Source organism: Pangasianodon hypophthalmus, chromosome 19, assembly GCF_027358585.1.
Source record: "Pangasianodon hypophthalmus isolate fPanHyp1 chromosome 19, fPanHyp1.pri, whole genome shotgun sequence".
NCBI classification, from domain to species: domain Eukaryota; kingdom Metazoa; phylum Chordata; class Actinopteri; order Siluriformes; family Pangasiidae; genus Pangasianodon; species Pangasianodon hypophthalmus.
The window spans coordinates 21,607,786-21,633,151 of record NC_069728.1 but is presented as its reverse complement, the minus strand read 5'-3'; the positions used below and the strand labels follow the sequence as shown (position 1 = coordinate 21,633,151).

At 38.3% G+C, this 25,366-nt stretch overlaps 2 protein-coding genes across 2 annotated transcripts; both read left to right on the top strand.

The window, feature by feature from the left end:
• Nucleotides 1-13,953, top strand: ddhd1b (DDHD domain containing 1b). The gene is made up of 13 exons (XM_026911187.3): nt 1-1,058; nt 2,938-3,114; nt 3,208-3,336; nt 3,556-3,703; nt 4,018-4,127; nt 5,343-5,449; nt 5,530-5,786; nt 6,546-6,615; nt 6,803-6,952; nt 8,780-8,844; nt 10,073-10,248; nt 10,368-10,613; nt 11,500-13,953. The coding sequence occupies exons 1-13, from the start codon at nt 488-490 to the stop codon at nt 11,679-11,681; spliced, it is 2,388 nt and encodes a 795-aa protein (XP_026766988.3). The 5' UTR covers nt 1-487; the 3' UTR covers nt 11,682-13,953.
• A 1,208-nt stretch (nt 13,954-15,161) lies between these two features.
• Nucleotides 15,162-24,319, top strand: stxbp6l (syntaxin binding protein 6 (amisyn), like). Its single transcript, XM_026911172.3, has 7 exons — nt 15,162-15,307; nt 17,356-17,524; nt 17,820-17,950; nt 18,085-18,418; nt 19,518-19,619; nt 21,017-21,150; nt 23,003-24,319. Exons 2-7 carry the CDS (start codon nt 17,368-17,370, stop codon nt 23,024-23,026), a joined length of 882 nt encoding a protein of 293 aa, XP_026766973.2. The 5' UTR covers nt 15,162-15,307; nt 17,356-17,367; the 3' UTR covers nt 23,027-24,319.
• Nucleotides 24,320-25,366: the final 1,047 nt, after the last annotated feature.

Genomic DNA, 25,366 nt, shown 5'->3' with positions numbered 1-25,366 from the left:
ACTATCATGTAGCCATATTCACATTAAAATACATTCATTTCTGTTAACACAAACATATTCACTTCAGGATAAATAGCCAGTAATGTTTTCTTTAAATGGGACGTTTCACATCGAGTGTCGCTGCAGTTCCACCAGCCACCAGCAGGTGGCTTCAGTCCCACATGAGAAACCCTACACCCTGCGCTCTTACTACCGGGGAGTGTGGAATAGACGCGCATGAAAACACACACACACACACACACACACACACACGCTGTGTATGCGGATGCGGATGTGTGCAGTCAGTGTGTTGGTGTTAGAGCCGCAGGATGAAACACATGCCGAGTTACAGGCGCGTGCAGGTGAACAGGTAGAGTAAAGACAGCTGAAGGGTTTCATTTAAGCGCAGTGAGATGCGGCGGTGATTATTAAGTCGGTGCATGGCTGCGGTGTGTGTGTGTGTGTGTGTGTGTAGGTGTGTGTGAATCCAGTCGGTAAAACTGCACACATGAGCGATTTTACAGGCGCACCGGGGAGTCGTTTCTGCGCCTCGGACTGGGCGGTGAGTGATGCGCGCGCGGACGTGATGGACACACACAGGGACGTGATGGACACACACAGGGACGTGATGGACACACACAGGGACATGCTGTTAGGCCTCGCTGAGGATGCTGCCTACTCGGACCCGGACTATCTGGACCCGAACTACACGGGAGACGGAGACGAACCGACGGCGAGGACGCGCCCGCGCCAGCGCCCGAGCACGCGCAGCCGGTCCGGAGAGGTGACGGAGCTCGAGGCGCAGGAAGTGCGCTGGTTCTACAGAGAGGACAAGAGGAACTGGAAGCCCTTTGTGGGACACGACTCTCTGAAGATCGAGCTGGCTTACCGGACACTGTGCGCGCTCAGGGATGCGCGTGAGGGCGTGTTTGAGCCGGAGGACAGTGTGTGTGTGTGTGAGTGTGTGTGTGAGTGTGAGTGTGTGTGTAAGGACGCGGGTGTGGACGCGGTGTGTGTGCGCGGAGGACTGTACGAGGTGGATGTGAAGGAGAAGGAGTGTTATCCGGTCTACTGGAACCGTGAGTACATCATCGCTTTAATCACAGCTTTAAAAACATCAGGGATCTTTAACTGCCCTCTAGTGGACGGTGGAGAAATGACAGGGACGTCCCTCTGTAGGGCTGGGCGTCATAACAGGGAGCTAAAAGAGAAGCCAGAATGTCTCTGAGGCCCTCTAGTGGCTGTGTGCGGTACAGTTTTAACCCCGCCCCTTCCCATGTTAGTGAGCGGACAAGCAGCCAGTCTTCCGCTGGAAGCAGTGAAGGGAAGATCGGATCATTTTACTGACTTGGATCTTTGAATCTCCTTCAGCAAAATGAACACATCTTTAGTCATTTCGTTGATGTGGTTCATTTGAGCAGAATTAAATTAAAATGTAAAATTTTCAGTAGCCAAATTCCTCCAACGCGTCTACTTACTCAAAGTTTGATCATATTCCGAATAAGGAAAAAAAAAGAAAATGCAGCCAAAGACAAGTGAGAAACAGAAACTGGGTGTTCTGGTCCGAGTCGTCCGATTTGTCACGTGACAGACGCATAGACTGAAGCTCTGAAAAGTTTAAAGCATGAACTAACTCTTTATTACCAGCTTCAGTGGAAAACAACCATCCTGACAGAAATTCACAAATTTATAAATTGTAAGAAATAAAAAAGCTAAAATTTGAGCCCAGAAACTCACTGCGTAACTGTAAGTGTAAAAATAACACCTAACTACTCACGTGTTTGTGAGGAAGACTGGAAATTATGAGCTAATTTCTGTATCCAATGCAGAATATATGCGGCTGTCATGCCATGTGACAAATGAACAAAAGCCTCGGACCGGAGAAGAGTCTCGGGAGGTGAACTAATCATTTCTGTTTCCTGTACAGAGCTTATGCGGTTTTCACTTTACAGATGAACGAAAGGATGTTGCGAATGCACGACCAACACAAAATGAACGGATCACTCTCAGAGACAACTCGTTATTCCTGAGTCATATAAAAGATTCGTTCAAAATGAACGAATCATTCACAAACGACACATCACCACTTGTAAGTTACATCTGCACCATGATTTTGGGGATTAGTGTTCTGTCGCTTTTCCAGGTTCAGTGAACCCTGATATCTCCTCCAGTATTCTTCCTGATGATAAATGTGTTTTATAGGAGTTATGTGGTGATGAATAAAAGGGCGTGGTTAATGAGGTGATTGACAGTTTTGGACATGGCGGTCGAGTCTCATGCACGTGTACACACTCCAACACACTCCTGTAGTAAAGCCGTGTCCTGTGCTGCTGCTCCAGCAGACCCTCAGGGGGAATTCTCTGCACTTACTCTAATATAAATGCAGCTAATACAAGCTACATTTCATTAAGATTTATTGTTGACTGTGTGACATTAGCTAAGACTCGAGAACTCTTCTCCATTCAGATCTGTAACTTACTGCAGGAGTCAGAGCTGCGAGTGAATGGCACCATGATGTCCACGAGTATATAGTCTTACAGCAGGGGCGTGTCTTATATCAGGGGCGTGTCTTACAGCAGGGGCGTGTCTTATATCAGGGGCGTGTCTTACAGCAGGGGTGTGTCTTACAACAGGGGTGTGTCTTACAGCAGGGGCGTGTCTTACAGCAGGGGCGTGTCATATATCAGGGGCGTGTCTTACAGCAGGGGCGTGTCTTACAGCAGGGGCGTGTCATATATCAGGGGCGTGTCTTACAGCAGGGGCGTGTCTGACTCTCATAATGCCGAATGCTGCAACACATAGTTGTATGAACGTAATCTTTTTCAACACTCTCAGAAGTAAAGGTATTAAACTGTACTCTTGTTTGTTGCTGGTGTGAAAAGGTACACGTGGCGTTCCTTTAATCTCCAGTGGTGTGTGTGACACAGCTGAAGGTGTGTGTGTGTGTGTGTGTTACAGAGCAGGAGCGTATCCCGGTGATGAGAGCTCAGTGGTTTACAGACGGGACGTGGCTGCCGCTGGACGAGGAGGACGGAGACCTGATCGAACTGGAGCATTTAGCAAAATTTAGGGGACATCGACTAGAAGATTCCCTCGAAACAGAGGGAGTGAGCACAGCGCCGGAGAGCAAGGAGGGTGAGAGCACAACAACAACAACAACAACAATAATAATAATAATAATAATAATAATAAATAGTTACTGATGGTGTGTGTGTGTGTGTGTGTCAGTGGTGCACAGTGTGAAGTTGAGTCGCAGCCATGTAGATTGGCACAGTGTGGATGAAGTTTATCTGTACAGCGACGCCACAACATCCAAAATCGCTCGCACCGTCACACAGAAACTCGGCTTCTCCAAGGGTCAGTCAGTAACATTCTCCTCCTTCTCATTGTTCTTCTTCTTCTTCTCCTCCTTTTAATCCTCCGGCTTCTTTTTCTACTACTTCAACTTTTTCTTTTTCTCATCTTCCTTCTTCTTCTTCTTTTCCCCTAATCCTTAATCTTAAACTCTACCTATTAAATCTAATCCTAACTCCTAGTTTTAACTCTAATTGTGTGTGTGTGTGTGTGTGTGTTTAGCCTCCAGCAGCGGGACGCGTCTCCATCGTGGTTATGTGGAGGAGGCGGCTCTGGAAGACACGCCCCCTGCCGCCACCCACATTGTGTTTGTGGTGCATGGGATTGGTCAGAAAATGGACCAGGGGCGGATCATCAGGAACACCAGCATGTAATCCCCGCCCACTCCTGGTTCTTTACGATTAAGAGATAAAACGCTGTCATGTCTTGAATATGTAAATATGTAAATTAGGGGTGTGGCTGTATAGTAGTAGTATGTTAGTATGATGATGTACGATGTTAGCGATAAGCTTTCGTAGTTATAATAAAATGCCGTGACTCTGAAACACAGCACTGTGAATCACTTCAGCTAATATCTAAACATTAATAATGAATTGTATTTCAGTGACAGAAGAATATAATCTCAGAGCCCACTTTTCTGTTGGTATGTAATATCTTTATCGTAACTTGTGTGTGATTATTCAGGATGCGTGATGCTGCGAGGAAAATGGCGGAGAAACATTTTTCAGACAGAACGACGGAGCACGTGGAGTTCCTGCCTGTGGAGTGGAGATCGAAACTCTCTCTGGATGGAGGTTTGGGAGATCATTACTCTCATTCCTTACACAAGCGTTTTTCTTGTGGTTTTTAAATTCCCTGTTTGTAAGTTTAGTTTAGTGGAATGGTTTTATTTTTATAAGCATGCTATTAGATGTGCTATAATAAAAACAATACAAAGGAGAAAAATAAAACTAAAATAATCTCAGAATTTTAGCAATCATGTGTTCACGTCATGTTGAAATTACGCCAATTACGAGATTATGAATCGTGAAATCGTTCACGTCTTTGTTGAAGTTAGAACCTCGACTGTGTGATGTGTTTTAAACCTGATCAGAAAATATCTTCAGCCTCCCCAGATAAAGTCAGAGTGTAATATTGGGATTTATACGTGTCTATAAAATATTCGCATCATTTCCAAACTGAGGAGTAGTTTTGTTTAGCGTCCATTAAAGTGGTGTAGATGTTTCCATAGAAACAACATCTCAGAGCTGTTATTTTATAATTATTGATATGTTACGACTGTAAGAGTAAACAAACAATATGACAAAAATATCATCACGATTCTGGACGAGATTTCCACAACACACAATATAAAGGTTTGCTCACAGACCGTAAATGCATTATGTTTAAATATATAATGTAATTTGTTTAAAAAATGACATTTAAAAATACATTTAAAGACTAAATTTAGCATCAAGTCGGCTGCGTTCAGTCCTTGTATAAATAAATTTCTAAACAAACAATTATAATTTATATAAATCACAATATCCGCAGTATCTCAGAAATGAGTTTGTAACGTAATTTATCATGATATTGATATTATATCATCATATCACCCAGCCCTATCCAAGGGGGGCGTGGCCAGGGGTGGGGCTTAAACAGGAAGCGTAGAATACCAGGAAGAAACTATTTCATTTTATTTCAACCCACTATTATTATCATTGTTGTTGTGATTATTATTGCTGTTGTTGTTGCTGTTGTTGTGATTGTTATTGTTGTAACTGTTGCTGTTGTTGTTGTTGTGATTGTTATCGTTGTTGTTGTTGCCATTCTTGTGATTGTTATCGTTGTTGCTGTTGTTGTTGCTGTTATGATTGTTATTGTTGCTGTTGTTGTTATGATTGTTATCGTTCTTTTTGTTGCTGTTGTTATGATTGTTGCTGTTGTTGTGATTGTTATTGTTATTGTTGCTGTTGTGATTGTTGTTGTTGTTGCTGTTGTTGTGATTGTTATTGTTGTTGTTGTTGTAGACACAGTGGACACGATCACGCCGGATAAAGTGCGAGGACTGAGAGACATGTTGAACAGCAGCGCTATGGACATCATGTACTACACCAGTCCACTGTACAGGGACGAGGTCAGATATCACACACACACACACACACATACACACACACACACACACACACACACTCACTCTGTGTGTGTGTTCTGTAGATAACGCGAGGTCTGACCTCAGAGCTGAATCGTCTCTACACGCTGTTCTGTTCCCGTAACCCCGAGTTCGAGGAGAAGGGCCGAGTGTCTATCGTCTCACACTCGCTCGGCTGCGTCATCACCTACGACATCATCACTGGCTGGGACCCCGTCCGCTTACATCATCAGGAAGCGCCGGTCGCCGTGGAGACGGACCCTCTGTGGCGCAGCAGCCATGAACAGAGACTGTTGGAGGAGCTTCAGCTCACACGCATGAGGTTCGCTGTTCGTGTGGTTAACGTCGTGAGAACACTGTTGCTAGGCAACTGGCAAACACAGACACAAAGACTAAGCTAGCTAAAAATGAAAGCTAATGATTTAGATTGCTAGCGTGTCTTTTTTTTCAGTGCCAGTGTAAATACACAGTCAGAGTGGAAACGAGACAGAGCCATTTTCAGTGTGTGTTACAGTAAAATACTGTGATGAAGCGCAGTTCCTGTTACCGCCCTGAGGCTGATTACTTTCCTATAACAGCATGTCCCCAAGAGTTTTATTTCTCTTACACCACAGCAATTTGTTCATAGTTGCGTTTAATGTTGCTTAACATCAGTGAAACAAGTTAGTTCCTGTTGTCACTTACCTTATAGCAGCTATATAGCAGCTGTAATAGAAAACTAATCAACACCTTCTGACCAATCAGAGTGCAGTGCTGTGAAATGTGGCGCAAAAACAATCCAAAGAGAAAATCCTCACCTTCATTTACAATGTTTGCGATCTGTAGTGTGTAAATAAATCAGTGCTAATGTTTTATACAGAGTTTATATTTCATGTGTTTTGAATTATTTAATATTGATTCTGCTGTCTCTATTTTCTTTTTTCCACATTCATTTTTCTTTCTTTTTTGTTAGTTTTGTGTAAGTTTACTGTTACTTACTAACAGGGATAATTATACTGTACTGTATCTCAGTGTTTTATTATTTCAGCGTTTAAAATATCTTTAGTGTTATTTATTTAATCTGGATGATGTATATTATCAGGTTAAGGGATTTGGAGGATCAGTTTCAGAGCCTGAAGTCCTCGAGGAATTCTCCAGCATTAAAATTCAAGGTAAAGCTGTAAAAAGGTTAAATGAAATTTTGTTGATTTTCCAATGACAGTAAATAATCTTACTTTATATCTCTTTAAGATCTTAATTATAATCACTGTTAGTATTGGGCTGCTATAAAGATAGTGTTTGGGATGCGGCTCGAATGTAATGCTAATTTGAATGTGTGTGTGTATGTGTGTGTGTGAGGTGGAGAACTTTTTCTGCATGGGTTCTCCGCTGGCCGTGTTCTTGGCTCTGCGTGGGGTTCGTCCCAGTTCCTGCAGGACTCAGAACCACATCCTGCCACGCTCCATCTGTTCCAGACTCTTCAACATCTTCCACCCCACAGACCCGGTGGTGAGAACAACACTACACCATAATAAACCTTCACCACCACCATTATCACCACCATCACCCATTTTACACTACATGACCAATAGTATGTGCACACCTGACCATCACACCCATATGTTCTTCTTCCCCAAACTGTTTCCACAAAGTCTGAAGCACACAGTTGTATAGAACGTCTCTGTGTGCTGTAGCTTTACAGTTTCCCTTCACTGGAACTAAGAGACTCAAATCTGCTCCAGCATGACAATGCCCCTGTGCACAAAGCGAGCTCCATGAAGACATGGTGTGTGAAGGTTGGAGTGGAAGAACTCGAGTGTCCTGCACAGAGCCCTGACCTCAACCCCACTGAACACCTTTGGGATGAACTGGAACACCGACTGAACCCCAGACCTCCTCGACATCCCAACATCAGCGCCTGACCTCACTAATGCTCTTGTAGCTGAATGAACACAAATCCCCACAGCCACGCTCCAAAGTCTAGTGGAAAGCTTCCCAGAAGAGTGGAGCTCATTATAACAGCAAACACATGGGGAATAAATCTGGAATTTATGGTCAGGTGTCCACAAACTTTTGGCTTTATGGTGTATCATGGTTCATGAAATTACCTACTTTAAAAATGACTGCATTCATAACATAAATGTGGTTAAAGGGGACTGTACCATTTCCCAGTGACATCTGTTTTATTACTGAATCTGTTTTATTTCAGGTTTATGCGTCTGTTCAGTTCAGTTCAATTTTATTTGTGTAGCACTTTTAACAATGGACATTGTCACAAAACAGCTTCAGAGAAATATATAAATTCAGGATATAAATTTTAAATGTATAAATTTATCCCTAATGAGCGAGTCAGAGGTGATGGTGGAGAGGAAAAACTCCCTGAGATGATATGAGGAAGAACCTTGAGAGGAACCAGACTCATCTGGGTGTCACCCGATAGTGCGATTATAAATAATTCCCATTATAAATAAATAATAAATAAATTCCCTTTATAAATAATGCCTAATGTTTTCAGGCAAAAACTTTTCCACATTAATTATCTAGTTTAATCCTGTAATGCTGTATTAACTGCACTGCATTATAACGTTATTAATTCCATCAATCAACTGACGTAGTTTAGATTATTTGTGTTGTGTGTTTTTTCTAATTTCATCGAAGTTTTAAAGAAAAAGTTTAAGAAAATTAAAAAAAAAAAACATTCATTTTCTCCTCTACCCCAGTTAAAGTACACGAGCCAAGTAGAGCTGGACGATAAGACGATATGATACCGATATCGTGATAATAATAATAATAACAGAATCTTAACATTTTCTATTATATATATGTAAAAAAAAAAAAACTATAGACTTTCCTGAACTGAGCTATATTTCATTTTGTAGCACTTTAAAGTAAATAGGGAGAAAATCCCATTGAAAAGTTTCTGTTCTGTGGAAAAACACCAGCATGTTTATAAGCACCTGCTGTTTATTAATTTTATTTGCGTTTAATTTACTGTGTAATGAATAAAATATGTTCTGAAGTACCATCTATTTCTGAACCAGAGATTCCACTTTTTCTTAAAAAATAACATCAAACAATCAACAAAAAAATACACAAACATTAAACAATCAACAAACATGGCTGTCACTTTCAAATACCAAATACATTTTTTTGTGAAAAATCAGAATCAGGAAATTTAGTTCATGTGTTAATATTATCGTGTGTAATCTGTTAAGAAAACTAAACAGACATACACTGCACTTTAGTGTCCATTTCTGAACAGTGCTTGGATCCCAGCGATCGCTGCATGCGGTTATCGATTTATCTGATTTATTGTGGATTGTTGTTGTGTTGCAGGCGTACAGACTGGAGCCTCTGATCCTGAAACACTACAGTAACGTCGCTCCTGTGCAGATTCACTGGTAATGACACCAGACACACTGTCAAGTTTCACACAAGATCGACAAAGGCGTGAACATGACACGAGAAAATCGCTGAAAATTACCGTAATTCTGACACAACAAACACACTGTTACTGCATCCTAAACATGTTGCATAAATCAGACAAAATCTCTTGTTATGTGCAAACAAAATAACAAAAACGTGTAAACTGATTATTTAAGTGTGTAATTTGGTGGTGGTGGGGGATGTTCCTAGCTAAATATGTAAAACAGTGGGTGGAGTCAATGCAAATAGATTAATTTATTCCCTAAAACCTGAAAATCACAACAGGAGATTAATACAACTGAAGGGCAGGTATTAAACGTGTGTCTTAAAGTGTGTTTCTGACATTTGAAGACAAAATGAAACCATTAATTTTAGTAAAGTTCAACTAAATGTCTTGGAAATAAAATAAATTAAATGAGAAATGTTCTAGAAATTATGACATAATTACAGCAATAGATTTATTTCAGATAATCGCAGCATGTTCACACATCAACAGCATTTAAAGAGCCTGTAAATTATTTTTATTCACATTTAGGTTATAAACACACTCATATCCAAACTCTACACTGTAATTTCACATGGATATTTTATTTTAAATTATTTTTTTGGTTTGTCTTGTAACCTTTAATCAGTGTTATAGTTTTGGTTTCAGTTTCATTCTTCCAGGATTCAGGGACCGTTAACACACAGAAAAACCTTATTTATGTGAATATCATTTCCCTCTGCAAATTTACACTTAAGGCCATTTATACACACACACACACACACACACACAAACACACACACACACACACAGGTGCTGTTGTATCATGTGATGTCATGTTGGCACCAGACCAACGGAAACACTCTCTCCTTTTTCACATCAAGATTGATTTAACGTCGTCTTTTCACGATAAACAATAAGATGGTCAGCTCCAACATCACCATGTTCACAGCTGACAAGCAAAATCAGGTGAAGTAGCCAAGGAGGATGTTGCAGTGCTGGTCAGGGCTGTTTCAGCTCAACCCTGCCCCCTAGTGGAGATAGATTTTATTCTTCCAGATACACATAAGATACCCAGACGACACAGTGCTGCTTGCGTAGCAGCTGAGTACGAACACACACGTAGTGACATTGGAGTATATCTGCAGCTTTAATAGCTCAGGCTCTGGGTTGATTGTTAATGTTACAAAAATGTGTGTGTGTGTGTGTGTGTGTGACAGGTACAACACCAGCAGCCCCACCCCATATGATGACATGCGGCCGGTGTTTCTGACCCCTCTGAAGGAGTGTGTGTCTCAATCAGAGGGCGAAAACACACCGAGTCCCTGTACATCCCCCCCGCAGCAGCGCAGAATGGGAGAGTCCATCACCAACCTGGGGAGGGCTAGCATCATGGGTATATATTATAGATAATTATAAATTATAATTACCAATAAATTATAATTCTTATTATCATGTTATCAGTCATGTGACATTATTTACATTCATGTGTGTGTGTGTGTGTGTGTGTGTCAGGAGCGGCGAGCATCGGTAAAGGTATTGGTGGAATCCTGTTTTCCCGTTTCTCCCGATCGAGTGGACAAGTGGGCGGAGCCGAAGAGGAGCCAATCAACTCGGAGGTGGGGCCATATGAGACAGAGGGTGGGGCTATCGGGGAGGAGGGTGGAGTCACGGAAACAGAGGACAAGATGGAGGAGAAGACGGAGAGAGAGAATGGCATGTCCCAGTCCACGTCCACCGTCATGGACAACTCTACACTCTGTACGTTGACATGAATATGCAAATTACGGACATGAATATTCATACAGCTGTATTACAGGGCATTTACTTTACTGACTGATCTGATGATCGGGTAAGAAATGAATAAATATATTTATTGATATTTATATTAATGTATCTCTCTGTGTTACACAAAATTAACATCCCTTATTAATATTATAAATAATTTATTGTTATGTTCTTATTTTTTAACATCAGTTACACTTTTAAAAAGTGATTTTAATATAATTCAATACCTGTTTTTAAATTCTGAGCCTGTTGACTTTATAAGCAGGTGGATATTTATTTTTCTTAGCTCAAAATTTAGGAGATTAATATTCATATTAATTTAATTTAAATTATTGAATTATTATAAAATTAATTGTTATATATCACATGTAAATTAACAATAATTCAGGTTTATATATCAGTTTGAATTGTATTAAACACAAAGTCTTAAAGAAATTAAATTTCATAATTTAACAATAAATTACATTCAAACTACGATATGACATTAAAAATGATTATTCATATGTTGTCATGAATATTTATTTAATTTAGCTTCAGATATTTTTGATTTACAATCAAATTATAACTTGGTGAATGATTAATAATTTATTTCATAATTTTATTATATTTTATTTGATATTTTTTTTATTAAATTATATATAAATTTATATTTTTTTCTTATTTTATTTCAATTCAAATGTTAAATATTATGAAGTATATATAATATATTACACGCAGTGTAGTAGATCTCATTAAATTATTATAAATGTAATTAAATAATAACTATATATATAATAACTATATAATAATGATTTTAAACTATATATATATTATTTATTAACCAGTATTTGTTTGTGTGTGTGTGTGTGTGTGTGTGTAGTGGAGCTGGATCGGCGTATTGACTTTGAGCTGAGGGAGGGGCTGGTGGAGAGCCGCTATTGGTCAGCGGTGACATCACACACAGGCTATTGGTGCTCGTACGACGTGGCTCTGTTTCTGCTGACGTTCATGTACGGAGAGGAAACGACGCATGGAGAAGGGGAAGACACTGCTGAGTCATAACACACACACACACACACACACACACACACACACACACACACACACACACACAAGGCATGTGTCGATGTTACATTCCCCTTCTTACGTTCAGCTACAGTTTGCTAAACTCACCAGCTAGGATAAGTCATCCTTTTAGCTAGTGCACAAGCTGCTACAACACTGTTTACAATCGGAGCTGTGTTGTAGCTAAGCTAACAATCTAGCGAGTGATGATGAATAAACAAATCTGCACGTCGGTTTAACATTTTATCCCAGTCTACAATATTATCGCGGTCTTGTAGTTAAGATGAATAGCTGCTCCCACTGGCCGTGTTTCAACCATAAACAAACGTCAACTGTGTTTCATATAGAATTCAGCTTTAAACCTACACTCTCATACACACACACACACACACACACACACACATTAACATGTGGCTAATGTTTTATCACAGTGTGAATTAAAGCTAGAAAACGTACATTATTGATCAGTCTTTCAGTAAAGTTGTGTGTAAAGTTTTCATGTCCAAACGGAACTAAACATTCCACCAGATTTATAAAAGTTTATGAATTTCTTCGTACTTGTGTGAATGTGCTGATGAAAAACACCAATCAGCTGTTTTTTCCAAACATGTTCATGATGAGGCTGATTTCCATTTAGCCACGCCCACAAAACACCATAAAAGGCAAAGAGAGCTCAAAAAAGGCAAAATGGTGACTAAACAGTGAAAGAGAGCCTCCTGAGCGTGACGTGTATTAAATCTTCCACTAATGCAGCTCAGCCACTGCAGCGCATCCGCTACCCGAGACACACACGAACCCTTTCAGCTTTTATAGAGTGCCATTACTTTTGTCCTCATTGAAGCGCTAGTCGAATTTGAAGATGATGAATTGAGGCTCACATTAGTGAATCTACTTGTACAGAAACTTAAGCTAATTTGTAAGACACCATTTTACAAAAGATTTGCGTAAATGCTCCTGGGAACGAGTTACGAATAAATGAACTCATATACAGAGCGAGACGATGAAGCCCAGTGTTCCACACAACACGCTCACACGAACACCTTCTGTCGAACATCAGCGATCAGGACACGCCCCCTGGCACCAGATAGCTGATGGTTTAACGTAGGTGGTGCATGTAAAGGCACAATATCATTGGCTAAGGCTAACTGCAGTGCTGCGCTGTGATTGGTCAGTGTGTATTAATGGGAATATTAAAGCATGTTTATGTGTATTTTCACCCTCGTGTTTATTTCATATTCACCTTCAGAGAAACTTCACATTCAATTCACTCTTACATGAATGTTACTTATTTGTGATTTATGTAAATAAATATAAATTTACGTAAAATAATTAGAGCTTTATATCTGAGTTGTTGAGCTGTAACTTGTTTCTGTATCAGAGCTGATCTTTTAATGTTTACATTCAACTCTGCTGGGAAGAAAACTGGAACCGTAGTGAATGTTAACTGTTCAAAATGTAAAAAATTGCCAAATATATACGTATATACATGTTCTGTACCTGGTTTCAAGAGTGTTGTTGTTTGTCCTGATGTCATAGACACTGTTCATTGGCTGAAATCACTCACATGACCACCTACACTAAAGATGACATCACTGGGGTGACCACACCCCCAAAAACCTGAAATATAACACACACACACACACATTAAAAAGACTTGACACTGATTTCAGCTAATGACGTGTTTCAATAATTATTTGTTAGTATGTTTTTTTTCTTGCACACAGAAAGCCTTATCAGATTTCTACGTTTAATTAGAATTTCTGTAAGTAAACAGATTGATGCTGAAGTTTGTTGAAGGAAGTCACTGATATGTTCAGCACTCAGTACATCACTACTGAAAAAAAACGTTCAGTTTGTTGTATTTTGTTTGTGGTGCAGTGTTTTTTTTTTTAAACAGTTAATAATCTGTACATCTTTATACACATTATACTCTGTGTGTGTGTGTGTGTGTGTGTGTTCTCACACACTCATTTCTCCTCTGCTTGCTATCACATTAACTCATCTCAGTGTTATTTTACACTTTTGTGTTTCATATACTTTAAATGTTCTGTATGTTTTGTGCATCTAAAAACGTGCTCATGATTAAATTTGTAGCAAAAATGCAATAAAACAAGCGAAAATGTGCCCCGTTTAGACTGTGACAAATTTATCTTAAATTCATATTACAAAAACACAAGGATACTGACTAGCTAAGGTTAGCGAGATAGAAACATGGCTAGTTTGATTTATATTAACTTCAATTTAACAATAAACTATTTTTGTTTCAGCATTATGGGTGAGAAAATCTTTGCCTTGTCCTCCTCCATCTTTATTTCAGAGGAGTCTCTGTTTAAGACCAGACATTATAGTTAGAAATTTCACTTCAATCATTTTTCAGATTTTTTGATAAATTGCATATATTATACCTCTTCTTTAAAACTGTAGTAATACAATTAACAAAAAAAAACCTCAACAGAAATAAATTTATTTCTATGTTTTTGTCCACTCGTGATCACTGAATCATCAGCTTTGAAATATGCTTTAAGCTCTGCCCACTTTACAGTCATGTCACATATCTCTGAAAAGCATGTTTCCTGATATACACTATATGGCCAAAAGTATGTGCACCCTGACCATCACACTTATATGCGTTTGTTCTCCAAACTGTTACCACACAGTTGTATAGAACGTCTCTGTGTGCTGTAGCTTTACAGTTTCCCTTCACTGGAACTAAGAGACTCAAACCTGTTCCAGCATGACAATGCCCCTGTGCACAAAGCGAGCTCCATGAAGACATGGTGTGTGAAGGTTGGAGTGGAAGAACTCGAGTGTCCTGCACAGAGCCCTGACCTCAACCCCACTGAACACCTTTGGGATGAACTGGAACACCGACTGCACCCCAGACCTCCTCGACATCCCAACATCAGCGCCTGACCTCACTAATGCTCTTGTAGCTGAATGAACACAAATCCCCACAGCCACGCTCCAACATCTAGTGGAAAGCTTCCCAGAAGAGTGGAGCTCATTATAACAGCAAACACACGGGAATAAATCTGGAATGAGACGTTCAACAAGCACATATGGGTGTGATGGTCAGGGGTGCACATACTTTTGGCCATATCGTGTATATATATGTCAATTCATGTGTTCTTATAATATACACATCAATTTCCTTTATAAACTTTATGAACCACACAACAGGTTTTTTTCTATATTCAGAACTAAAAATCTCAGTTTCTAGATACATTCATGAAATTTCAGGTTACGCGTTCATTCTTATTTATATTTAGAAGGTTATAATGGAAGAATTTTTCAGAAATGTTAATAATTGCTTATGTTAAATTTTACACTAAAAAATTACACAAAACATTTTTATAATATAGGTTTATAGCTGCATTTACATTACAGCTGCTGTTATAGAAAATGAATCAGCACACTCTGACCAATCACATGATCAGAGCGAAATGCGCATGCACAGAGCGGCAGTGACAGACACACACACACACACACACACACACACACGCACACACACACACACACACACACACACAGAGAGAGAGATGGCTGAGTTTTATTCGAAGCAAATAAACTAAAGCAAATCGTCTGTGTGAGAACAGAAGCTGAGGAGCACAAACAACCAGCAGGTGAGTGATAATAATAATAATAATAATAATAATAATAATAATAATAATAATAATAGTAATAATAATAATAATATTGCATTTTGTTACTGTAGCATCTTTCCTATATTTAACCAACACAACATGACAAACTAGAAAAACTGAAATAATAAACAAAAAATTACAGATACTTGTAAAAGCAGGAATAAAAATATTTAATACATTTAATTCTAATTTAATTTAAAGAAAAAATAAAACGGTGATAATTATAAAAGCAGTGTGAGTAAATTGTGTAGTGTGAAGCTGAGTTTGTTTAAATTCTGATGATAGACAGAGCCTGACACACACACACACACACACACACACACAGAGGATAAGAAATTATTATACATTATATAATAATAAAACTACAAAACAAAAGCAAACGGTAAATTCTTTGTAATAATAATAATAATAATAATACTAATAATAATAATGATAATAATAATGATGCCAGAAACAAATAATAGTGAAGATAAAATAAGACTAAATGGTAAAAATCTTATTATATTTAGATGTTTGTCTACAAATCGACCTATAAATGCTGTGATCGTGAAGATTCAGTGAGTCGATTCGTTTAAACGATTCTCTAAAACAGTAGAGTTTCTCGTAATTGTTGGAACAGAGTGCAGGAGAAACAGCAACGCTTCTACTGCACTGCATTCACAGACAGTATTGCACTTTCATTACATTTTTATGTTTTTGTTTCTTTTAATAATCATATTTACTACTGCCTATTTTTATTTTATGTATTTCACCTTAGTTTTTTAAAATTAATTTCAATTTTTTTTCTCTCTCTTGTTCAATTGTCTTTATATTACTTTTCTTTCTCACTGGGAGTTTAATGCCATTTTATATTATTTTTTAATTCCACCCTTGGTGAACAGATCTGAGGGGAAAAAGAGAAAGACAAAGAGCGATCCTAAACATCTGCATGAAAGGTGCAAAAATATCTTTTCCCCGACCCACCGTGGGAGTCAGTGGCATCTGCAGGTGAGAATCTAGTGACCAGGCCACGTTAGAGCCAAGCTGTGGACTCACCACTTAGGAGATGAAGGGTGGAGGTCAGGTGCGATGCAGCAGGAATGTGAGGAACAGTCTTAGGTGAACTAAGTGGGAACTGGCTTTAAGAATGCAGAATGTCACGTAATTGGTGGAGAAGAGTCTGAGTTCGTGTGTGAGACAGAAAGGTCTGGAGTAGATATATCCACAGACAGTACGAGCTCTGGTATCTAACTTCTCCATCAGGGCGGTTTCTCTCCTACTCACAGAAGATAGTCTTCAGCTGGGTGTAAGGATACTCACCAGTCCCAGGATGATAAAATCACAAAAAACTGTAACAAATTTGAGTCTCATGAAAAGAAAAACTCTGAATATTATTTGAGATTAATTGTTTGAGATCAGATCAGGTCAGCAGCAGCAGTATTTGAAGAACCAAAGCAGAAGCTCAGTTTGCAGATTTATTGGTCAGTCTACATCCCTGTCCTCACCAGTGCTCATGTGCTGAGGGTAATGACTGAAAGAATAAGGTTGGAAGTACAGGAGGTGGAAATGAGGTTCATCCATGGGGTTTCTGGGTTTACTTTCTGTGCTAGAGTGAGGAGCTGAATAATCTGGGAGAACCTCTGAGTAGAGTCGATGCTCCTCAGAATCAAGAGGAGCCAGTTGAGGTGGTTTGGGCAGTTTACAAGGACACACCCTGGTCAGCTTCTGGTACAGCTGTATCACACACGCGTACAGGACGTCCCACTGGACAGAGGCTCAGGACGTGTTAAAACCAGGACCAGATTATATCTCTTATAGCTTGGGAATGTCTGAGGATTCATACGGAGGAGTTGGAATCTGTGGCTGAGGAAAGAGAAGTCTGGAGTGACCTTCTCAGCCTGTTGCCACTGCGACACACACCAGGAAAATCGAAAGGAAAATGAATGAATGAATCATTTTCCAGTCCTTCACTAAAACCCTGAGAAAGACACTAGGGTGTGTTGGTAGTATGATATCAGTGTGAGTCTTGTTTTTATTGAATTCTCCAGCTGCAGGTTCTGATGATGACGATCCAGTCAGCGATTAGCAGAGAGATCTTCACTCCACACCACGAGAAGTTATTAACAGTGATTGAAGTGAGGAAGAGGAGGAGAAGAAGACTGACCTTCATTCCGGCGGGGCGTAAGAAGGATTACGTCACCTTCCTCTGTCTGTCAGGTACATTATTCAGATAATCACACTAACATCACACTAATGACTAACGTCAAAACTAATCTCATGCACAATAACTAACGTAAACCTCAGTGTCATTCTAACATTAAGCCAAAATAACGGACATGAACGTCATCATAATGTGAATGACATCATAACTTTACGCTAACATAAACGATGACAAATGATGCAAATGAGAGGGATATTTATGTTAATGTGAACATTGTTGCGATGCCTAAGAGCGTGACGTGTTAAAGTGCTAGAATGTTCTGATAACTGCGTTACCGAAATTCTTTTCTAGTGACGAATAAAAAGCCGACTCAAGTTTTTATCACCAAAGTGAAGCAGTTTGAATTTTCTCAACAATTTGAGAAACGCTCACACTGGAGTTTGGATCAGCTACGTCGCGTCGACGGCATTGACCCCGACAAGGTTAAACATTTATTTTAATGAAGTGTTTTGTTTGTTTTTATATCCACATATAAATTGATTAAAATGGGATTTAATAATGAGCTTGTAATGAGTACAATAATCTTAAACATATTATTATTATTATTATTATTCAGGACAGTCCAGAGTTTGACCTGGTGTTTGATCACGGAACTGACCAGTGGGTCGCCACATCATCAGCGGAGAAATGCATGTTCATTCAGATCCTCTATCATCTCTGCCAACATTACTGGGAGAGTCAGACTGAGCCGAGTGTCAAAGCGCCCCCTGTGGGTCAGAAACCCACCTCCACTTCCACCCCGACCTCCACCTCTGCCCCCACCTCCACTTCCTCCACCCCTGTCTCCACCTCCACTGAACAAACAACCGTCCTGGAGAAAAAGAAGAAGAAAAGTCGTGATGCACCACGTCCCACTGAATTCGTTAACTGCCAGTCCAAATTACTGGGAGGTAAAAAAACCCCACTAAATTATTAAAGCTAAATTAATGAAGACTAACTGCATTGTAATGCTAATAATAACATCATGCTTTTGTCCAAAACAGAGAGTTTGATGTTCTGGCTGTAAATATACTCAAAGAGACTATGGAATGTCATTCGAGACCACTATTAAATACATAAATATGACAGTATTCATTGTTTAATAAATAATATCGTCCCTCAAAGTCCATGAACAGTTTTTGCCCCAAACATCGGAGGAGACGCGTCTTCATCAGAGACATGGCTTATCCGGAGGAGGGAATATGTTATGGATAAAATGATGAATGAAGTTAAAGTTTCTCTGTAAGCGTAGCAGATGAGTGCTAGGTCAGATTATCCTTCACACTGTGAGCACGTTTTCTTTACAGCATCGAATTAACACAAACACTGACTTTATTTTATTAATTCAACTAATCAAAAATTAAAAGTGTAATAAAATCTCCTACATCTCACACAAACATCACGAATTCATGACCTTGATTTAGTGTCTCATGGTTTTGTGCTCAGGAGTAACTGTCAGAGTACGAAAATGTAAAAGAACAGGATGCGCTGGATCAAGTGCTATTCTACGAGCTGCTGAATAATGAGTGTGGAAGCCATTTTGTTAAATTAAGCCAGTGATTAATGTGAGAATTACAAATAACTCTATTCATGCAATAATATATTATATATAATATACGGTGATATCGTCATATTAGTACTTTTATTTTATATTTTCAAATTCTCTCTTGTTTTTATGTCACTAATATGACAGCAAAGAAAAAAAACATGATTTCCATGCACGGTCCGTATTTTCTATCCCAGATTTTTACTTTTCTACTCAATAAAAATATGGCAACATCAGAGCCATGAATGTGGAGCTCAGAAAATAGACTGCGTAACCCGACTCTGAATACCAGCAACTTTCCCTGTATGTATTTTTAAGTCGCCGAGTCTGAATACAGCCCATTATCAGTAAAAGAAGTGTTGTTACCATGAGCTCACAGAGAGAATTTCTGCTGACTAGCAGTGATGGATGTATTAGCACCTGACACTGTGTGTGTGTGTGTGTGTGTGTGTTTACTGTTCCAGATGCCTGCTCACTAAACATCGTCATCTACCGCTGTAAGATCTTCCTGCACAGAATGAGGAACTCCATGACCTCTGCTCAAGAACCAAGTCACAGTCAGAAAGGTAATAATAATAATAATAATAATGAAACAGTTGGGACATAGCCTTAATACTGTCATCTGTTATCATCATCTTTTCTACCATCATCTATCATCTATAAATTATTCGAATTTCTGGCTCCGTCCTGAACGCTACAGTTAGAGCTCGTACGAACACATCAGCTGTTTCAGGCTCCGTCCCAAACACCAGAACACACACTGTGTTCCTGATGGAGTTTATTTATTTGATGTTTATATTCTCCGTGTGAACTCTTCTACTAAACACTATCAGTTAAAACATCGCTAAGAACGCTGTTCGAACAGATCCGGTGAGTTTTAGAGTTTAGGACAGAACCGTAAAATGATAACATTCCAGAACCTTCTAACTAAGACATCCTGGTGTTTAGGACGGAGCCGGAGTGTCTCTACATCATTACTGTTTCCTGTGTTCCTGCTTTTCATCTCTGTTTGACAGTGATGGGTCGGAGTGTGTGTCTGTGTGTGTGTGTGAGTGTGTGTGTGTGTGTGTGTGTGTGTGTGAGTGTGTGTGAATGTGTGTTTGAGGTTCTTTGTTAGGCTTCATTACAAAAGTTCAGAGGATCTTTTGTTTACGAGCGAGGGCGAGCAGGGACACAAAGTCAGACTCTGTGTGCGTGTGTGTGTGTGTGTGTGTGTGTGTGTGTGTGTGTGTGTGTGTGTGTGTGCTGGCACTGGGCTTCACACTGGAGTGTAATGGATGGGAGAGGTGCCAGGAGAAGCACTGTGTTAATTCACGTGTTGATTAAATTATTAATGGAATTAACATTCAGTCTCTATATTTAAACTAACAGGACATTCTATAATCTGAAATTGTTTATATTTATGATGTTTAAAAGATATTTCTTATCCAGAATGACTTCCAGAAGTGCTTTATTATCGCTGTTAAAGCGTCTCCTCGTTCTAGTACAAACAGATCAGGGTTTAGGGATACTGTCAAGCTAAAACCCTGTTAAAGACAAATAATTACAGCAACAGTAACAGAGGAAACTCAGGAGAAACTCATTTAAAAGTGTTTACAGGTGACTAAAGTCTAATATTTGTGCAGGGAAAGTTGCTGGTATTCAGAGTCGGGTTACGCAGTGGATTTTTTAAGCTCCACATTCAGATTACTAAAATCTCCTGCGTTTAGTTCACACCAAACCAGCAACATTTACAGAACACTCTTCTTCTCTGATCATTACAGAGTGTGTCTAAAAAAAAAAAACACATTTATAACCTACTACACGAGCACTTCATACAATATTTAAACACTAATGAAGTATTATATATGAATTCTGCTGTAGATTTGTGCTGTACGCAGTGATTTTAATGCTCAGGTTACTGAAAAGAGCATTCTGATTTGTGAGATATAAATATTTAGTTATTGTGTCACTTTCATTTTAGCTCCTCCTGTGAAAGTGGGCACGGCTAGCTCCTCCCCCCCAGCGCAGAGCATCATGGGAGCAGTGAGTCGGAGGGCGAGTCAGGTGTTCAGTGAGCGCGGCGATGTTAAACAGCTCAGTGAAAATGTACAAAAGGTAAAAAGCACAGTGACATAAATCAGTGTGTAGTGTTTATAGTGTTTATATCGACATCACAGGATAAAGACACGAAGAACTGAAACCTCACTGAGGAAAATTTAACTTAATATTAATGTTAATGATTATAAATAACGTTTAAATGAACCAAAAAAATTAAATGTTGAATGATGTCATCAGTTTTATTTAAGCTATTAAACAGAAAATTAGATAAAGCTAATTAAAACACCACATCCTTTTTTAATGTATTATTATTATTATTATTATTATTATTATTATTATTATATAAATCAATACAGCATCTATAACAGTGTAGGTCCCTAGTCCTTGTGTCTCTGTATCAGTAGCGCCCTCTACAGGATTTTAATTTACTCTCAGTGACAATTTGGGGGAAATTTTCCAAATGGATTAAACAAACAGTAAGAGAAAAATACAGCTTAATATATATATATATTTTTCAAAATGATTTACTGATTTGAAGCTTAGAAGTTTATAAAAAGAAAAAAATAGAAAAAGAAAGAAGTTTATCACACCTAAAAGAAGCACTGTACAATCACAAAATCATTATAAATTATAAATCATTATAAATTATAAATCAAACTTAAAAGATAAAAATCTAAGATTTAGTCTGAGTTAAACAATAAAGCAATTTGTTGGTAAAAAATTAGAAACAACTGTCAAATTTACTAAAATAAAAAGAAGAAACTTGGGGAACTCATTTAGTAAAAACTAGAGGTTGGTATTATAGCTAGCTAGTGAAGAATATTATTATTCACAATTGTTTTTTAAATATTACTTTTAACACTAAATAACAAGAGATTATTAATCATCACACTAAATGAGGTGCATTTGATAGAAATGACTGAATAATTGTAGATTGAATAGAACTAAATTTAAAATTCTGTATTGCAGTCAATAGCAGAATCAACATGTTTACTCATGCATTAAATTCTTATTAAAATATTCATTATTAAAGGAATAACTGCATTTACAGTCAGGTCCGGAAGTATTTGGACAGTGACGGAGTTTCTGTGATTTTGCGTTTATACACCACCACAATGAATTTGAAATAAAACAATCAGGATGTGATGGAAGTGTAGACTTTCAGCTTTATTTTAAGAGGTTCCTCAAAAATATGGCATTTACCGTTTAGGAATTACAGCCATTTTCAGCAAAGTACCTCCATTTTCAGGGGCTCAGAGGTATTTGGACAAAGTGACATAATTGTAAATAGAACCATAATTTTAATACATGGATGAAAATCCTTTGCAGTCAGTGACTGCCTGAAGTCTGGAGCTCATGTTCTCAAAACTCAAATTCTGAGTTTCCTCCCTGGAGATGCTTTGCCAGACCTTCACTGCAGCCACCTTCAGCCTAATGATGGCCTCCTTCACTTGCATTGAGATCTCCTTGGACTTCATATTGGTAGCTCCAGTCGAACAGCTGCCAAATGCCAACTCAATACCTGATATCAACTCCAGACCTTTTATCTGCTTCATTTGTCTTGAAGTAACGAGGGAACGGACCGCACCTGGTCAATTAACTTCTTGTCAGTCAATTGTCCAAATACCTTTGAGCCCCTGAAAATGGAGGTACTTTGTTGAAAATGGCTGTAATTCCTAAATGTTAAATGCCATATTTTTGTGGAAACTCTTAAAATAAAGCTGAAAGTCTACACTTCGATCACATCATGATTGTTTTATTTCAAATTCATTGTGGTGGTGTATAAACGCAAAATCACAAAAACTCTGTCACTGTCCAAATACTTCTGGACCTGACTGTATAGTTGTATAAATATTTATTAGTTATATTATTATTGTAATGTCTTACACTGTGCTCTTTTTCTCTGCAGCTTGCCCTGAAACATCGGGATTAAAATAATCACAGTCCATCGTCTCCTCTGTGTGAGCTTAAAGATAACAACAAAACACAAAAAAGATGATTGGTTTATTTATGCAGTGGCTTTATCACACACACACACACACACACACACACACACACACAGAGTTTACAGATGCTTATAATAATGCTTTTTCGCTCAGGATGCTTTGTTTGAGCCACTAGAGGGCGATGCTGAGTTCTGAAAACACTGAGGTTCACTTTACGCATCTTAAATGCATTTTGTGTATTTTTATATATTTTTTTATGTTGTAACAGTAACATAAATAGACAGATGTTACACACATGGACATGCGTATAAATGCTAATAACATGTTTAATAATATAATAATAGACGCCGCAGACACACAGAGGATCATGACTCACTTTTTTTTAGGAAATTATTTTATTAAATATTATAATAAAATATAATTATTTTATTAATATTAGTTTAAAGTATTTTACACAATTGGTTAATTTACACTCTCAGAAAAAAAAAAAAAGATTTCAATGTTAAAAAACTTCAGTATTGTTAGTTAGAGAAACTCAAAGCTGTAGTTTATATTTAATACACTTTTAAAGTATATAACTGAACATTATAGATCAAAGTTTTACCTTTAAAGAAGTATTTAAACTGGAATAAGGATCTTCCCACAACATGATACTACCACCACCATGCTTCACACTGGGGCAGTATTGGGTTTCCACCAAACTAAACACTTTATGCCGAGAAGAAAACTTTCACATTTTGTGCTTTTGCCTCATTAATAGCAAGAAAACCTAATTATCATATCATAGAATTTTTAAAAATGTATTTATGTATTTATTTATCGCTACTTAAAATCTCTTTAATGAAGAATGAGAAGCATTCATCAGTCACTATTGATAAATTAAATTTCTCCACATCATTCCTCATTAGTACAACATTTCAAAGGAGGATTATAAGTGTACAATAATCTCTGTGTTAATTATTAAAAAGAAATGAATTATTAATGTTGAATTTTGTTTAATTGGTCTAGAGTCATGTATTAATAATAAATAATGTGTTAATGACTTTAGTCTACACTGTGGGTTTTATGGTTTATTAAGCAGCACAAGTTTATAAATGATCAAAGAGCCAGAGTCGGAGTGTGTGTGTGTGCTTGAATCAGACGTCACAGAGTGTGTATATGACTGAATGTGTGTTGTATAATTGTAATAATCTAAAGGTCTGTGGTTTGTAATTGTTGTCTTTTGTCCTTTATTGTCTTGTCAGTGTCTAATTTTTATACATTAAACTGAGTTTGACCCATCCTGCATGCCGTAGTCTTTTCTTTTTACAGGTGTAATGATGTGTCAGTACCATAAACTATATAATAGTAATAATACTGTATGTGTGTGTGTGTGTGTGTGTGTGTGTGTGTGTGTTAAGGTACGAGAGGATCAGGTACAGCAGTATTAATGCTGATATTAATGCTGGTATGCCATATGCTGTAGATTATATGAAATGGGAAGTCGGAACTGCATCATTTTTGACTTGCATTCGAGCTACAAAGTGGGAAATCTGGTCGGAAATTCAGTGTTATGAGTTGGAGCTGAGTTCGACAACAGTTAAACAATCAAATCACTCCTCCAACAGCCAATCAGAAACACGTATACACAGTGTAACTCATTTAAAGGAAAGAAGTGCTGCTGCGTTTACTGCGGATGCTGTGAGCGGCCATGTTGATATGATCTCACTTGCTGAACACGGAGTTGAGGAGACCATCCTGAATTCCCAAAGTAGGAATTCGGAGTTGAGGGGCGAGTTTTCTTTGGTGTTTCCTATTCTGAAGTCAGAAACTTCAAGTCCCAAACTTTAGTCAAATCCAGCGTACATGTTTAACAGAGTGTTTAAAATCTCAACACTGTTGTAGCTGATCCACTGGGGGTGCCAATACTTTGTGCAGTGCAACAGATGGACTGGACAGTAATTATACTTTCTATGACTGCGTCTGTGGAAAGTGGAGCTGATAATAAAATATAAAATAGTGTATATACTGATATAAACACGGTATATACAATTGTTAATAACCGAGCTGGATTGTGCATTGTAGATTTATTCTTAGCTACGATATTATTACGTTACTGAGTTTTCTTCTTAGCGGTAATCCTACGTTTACACTAGAAAGTGACGAGTCTCTTGCGTGCGTCAGTTGTAGTTTGTCGCTTGTGGGTGTGGCCTGTCCAGGAGTAGCTATAAATAGCTTTGAAATTTAAACACCAATTAAATAACACGCTAATCAGTGTGAAAATTCGTTCTCGGCTTCGTTCTCAGATCAGATTAGCAAAGCGAGTTAACCGTACTAGCTACGTACAC

Excerpts from the sequence above, each read along its gene's own strand:
- ddhd1b (XM_026911187.3), top strand. The coding sequence starts at position 488 with ATGAGCGATTTTACAGGCGCACCGGGGAGTCGTTTCTGCGCCTCGGAC. Across the intron at positions 3,337-3,555 it reads GAAACTCGGCTTCTCCAAGG|CCTCCAGCAGCGGGACGCGT; the intron begins GTCAGTCAGTAA and ends GTGTGTGTTTAG. Across the intron at positions 3,704-4,017 it reads ATCATCAGGAACACCAGCAT|GATGCGTGATGCTGCGAGGA; the intron begins GTAATCCCCGCC and ends GTGATTATTCAG.
- stxbp6l (XM_026911172.3), top strand. The coding sequence starts at position 17,368 with ATGATGACGATCCAGTCAGCGATTAGCAGAGAGATCTTCACTCCACAC. Across the intron at positions 18,419-19,517 it reads CCAGTCCAAATTACTGGGAG|ATGCCTGCTCACTAAACATC; the intron begins GTAAAAAAACCC and ends TTACTGTTCCAG. Across the intron at positions 19,620-21,016 it reads ACCAAGTCACAGTCAGAAAG|CTCCTCCTGTGAAAGTGGGC; the intron begins GTAATAATAATA and ends CTTTCATTTTAG.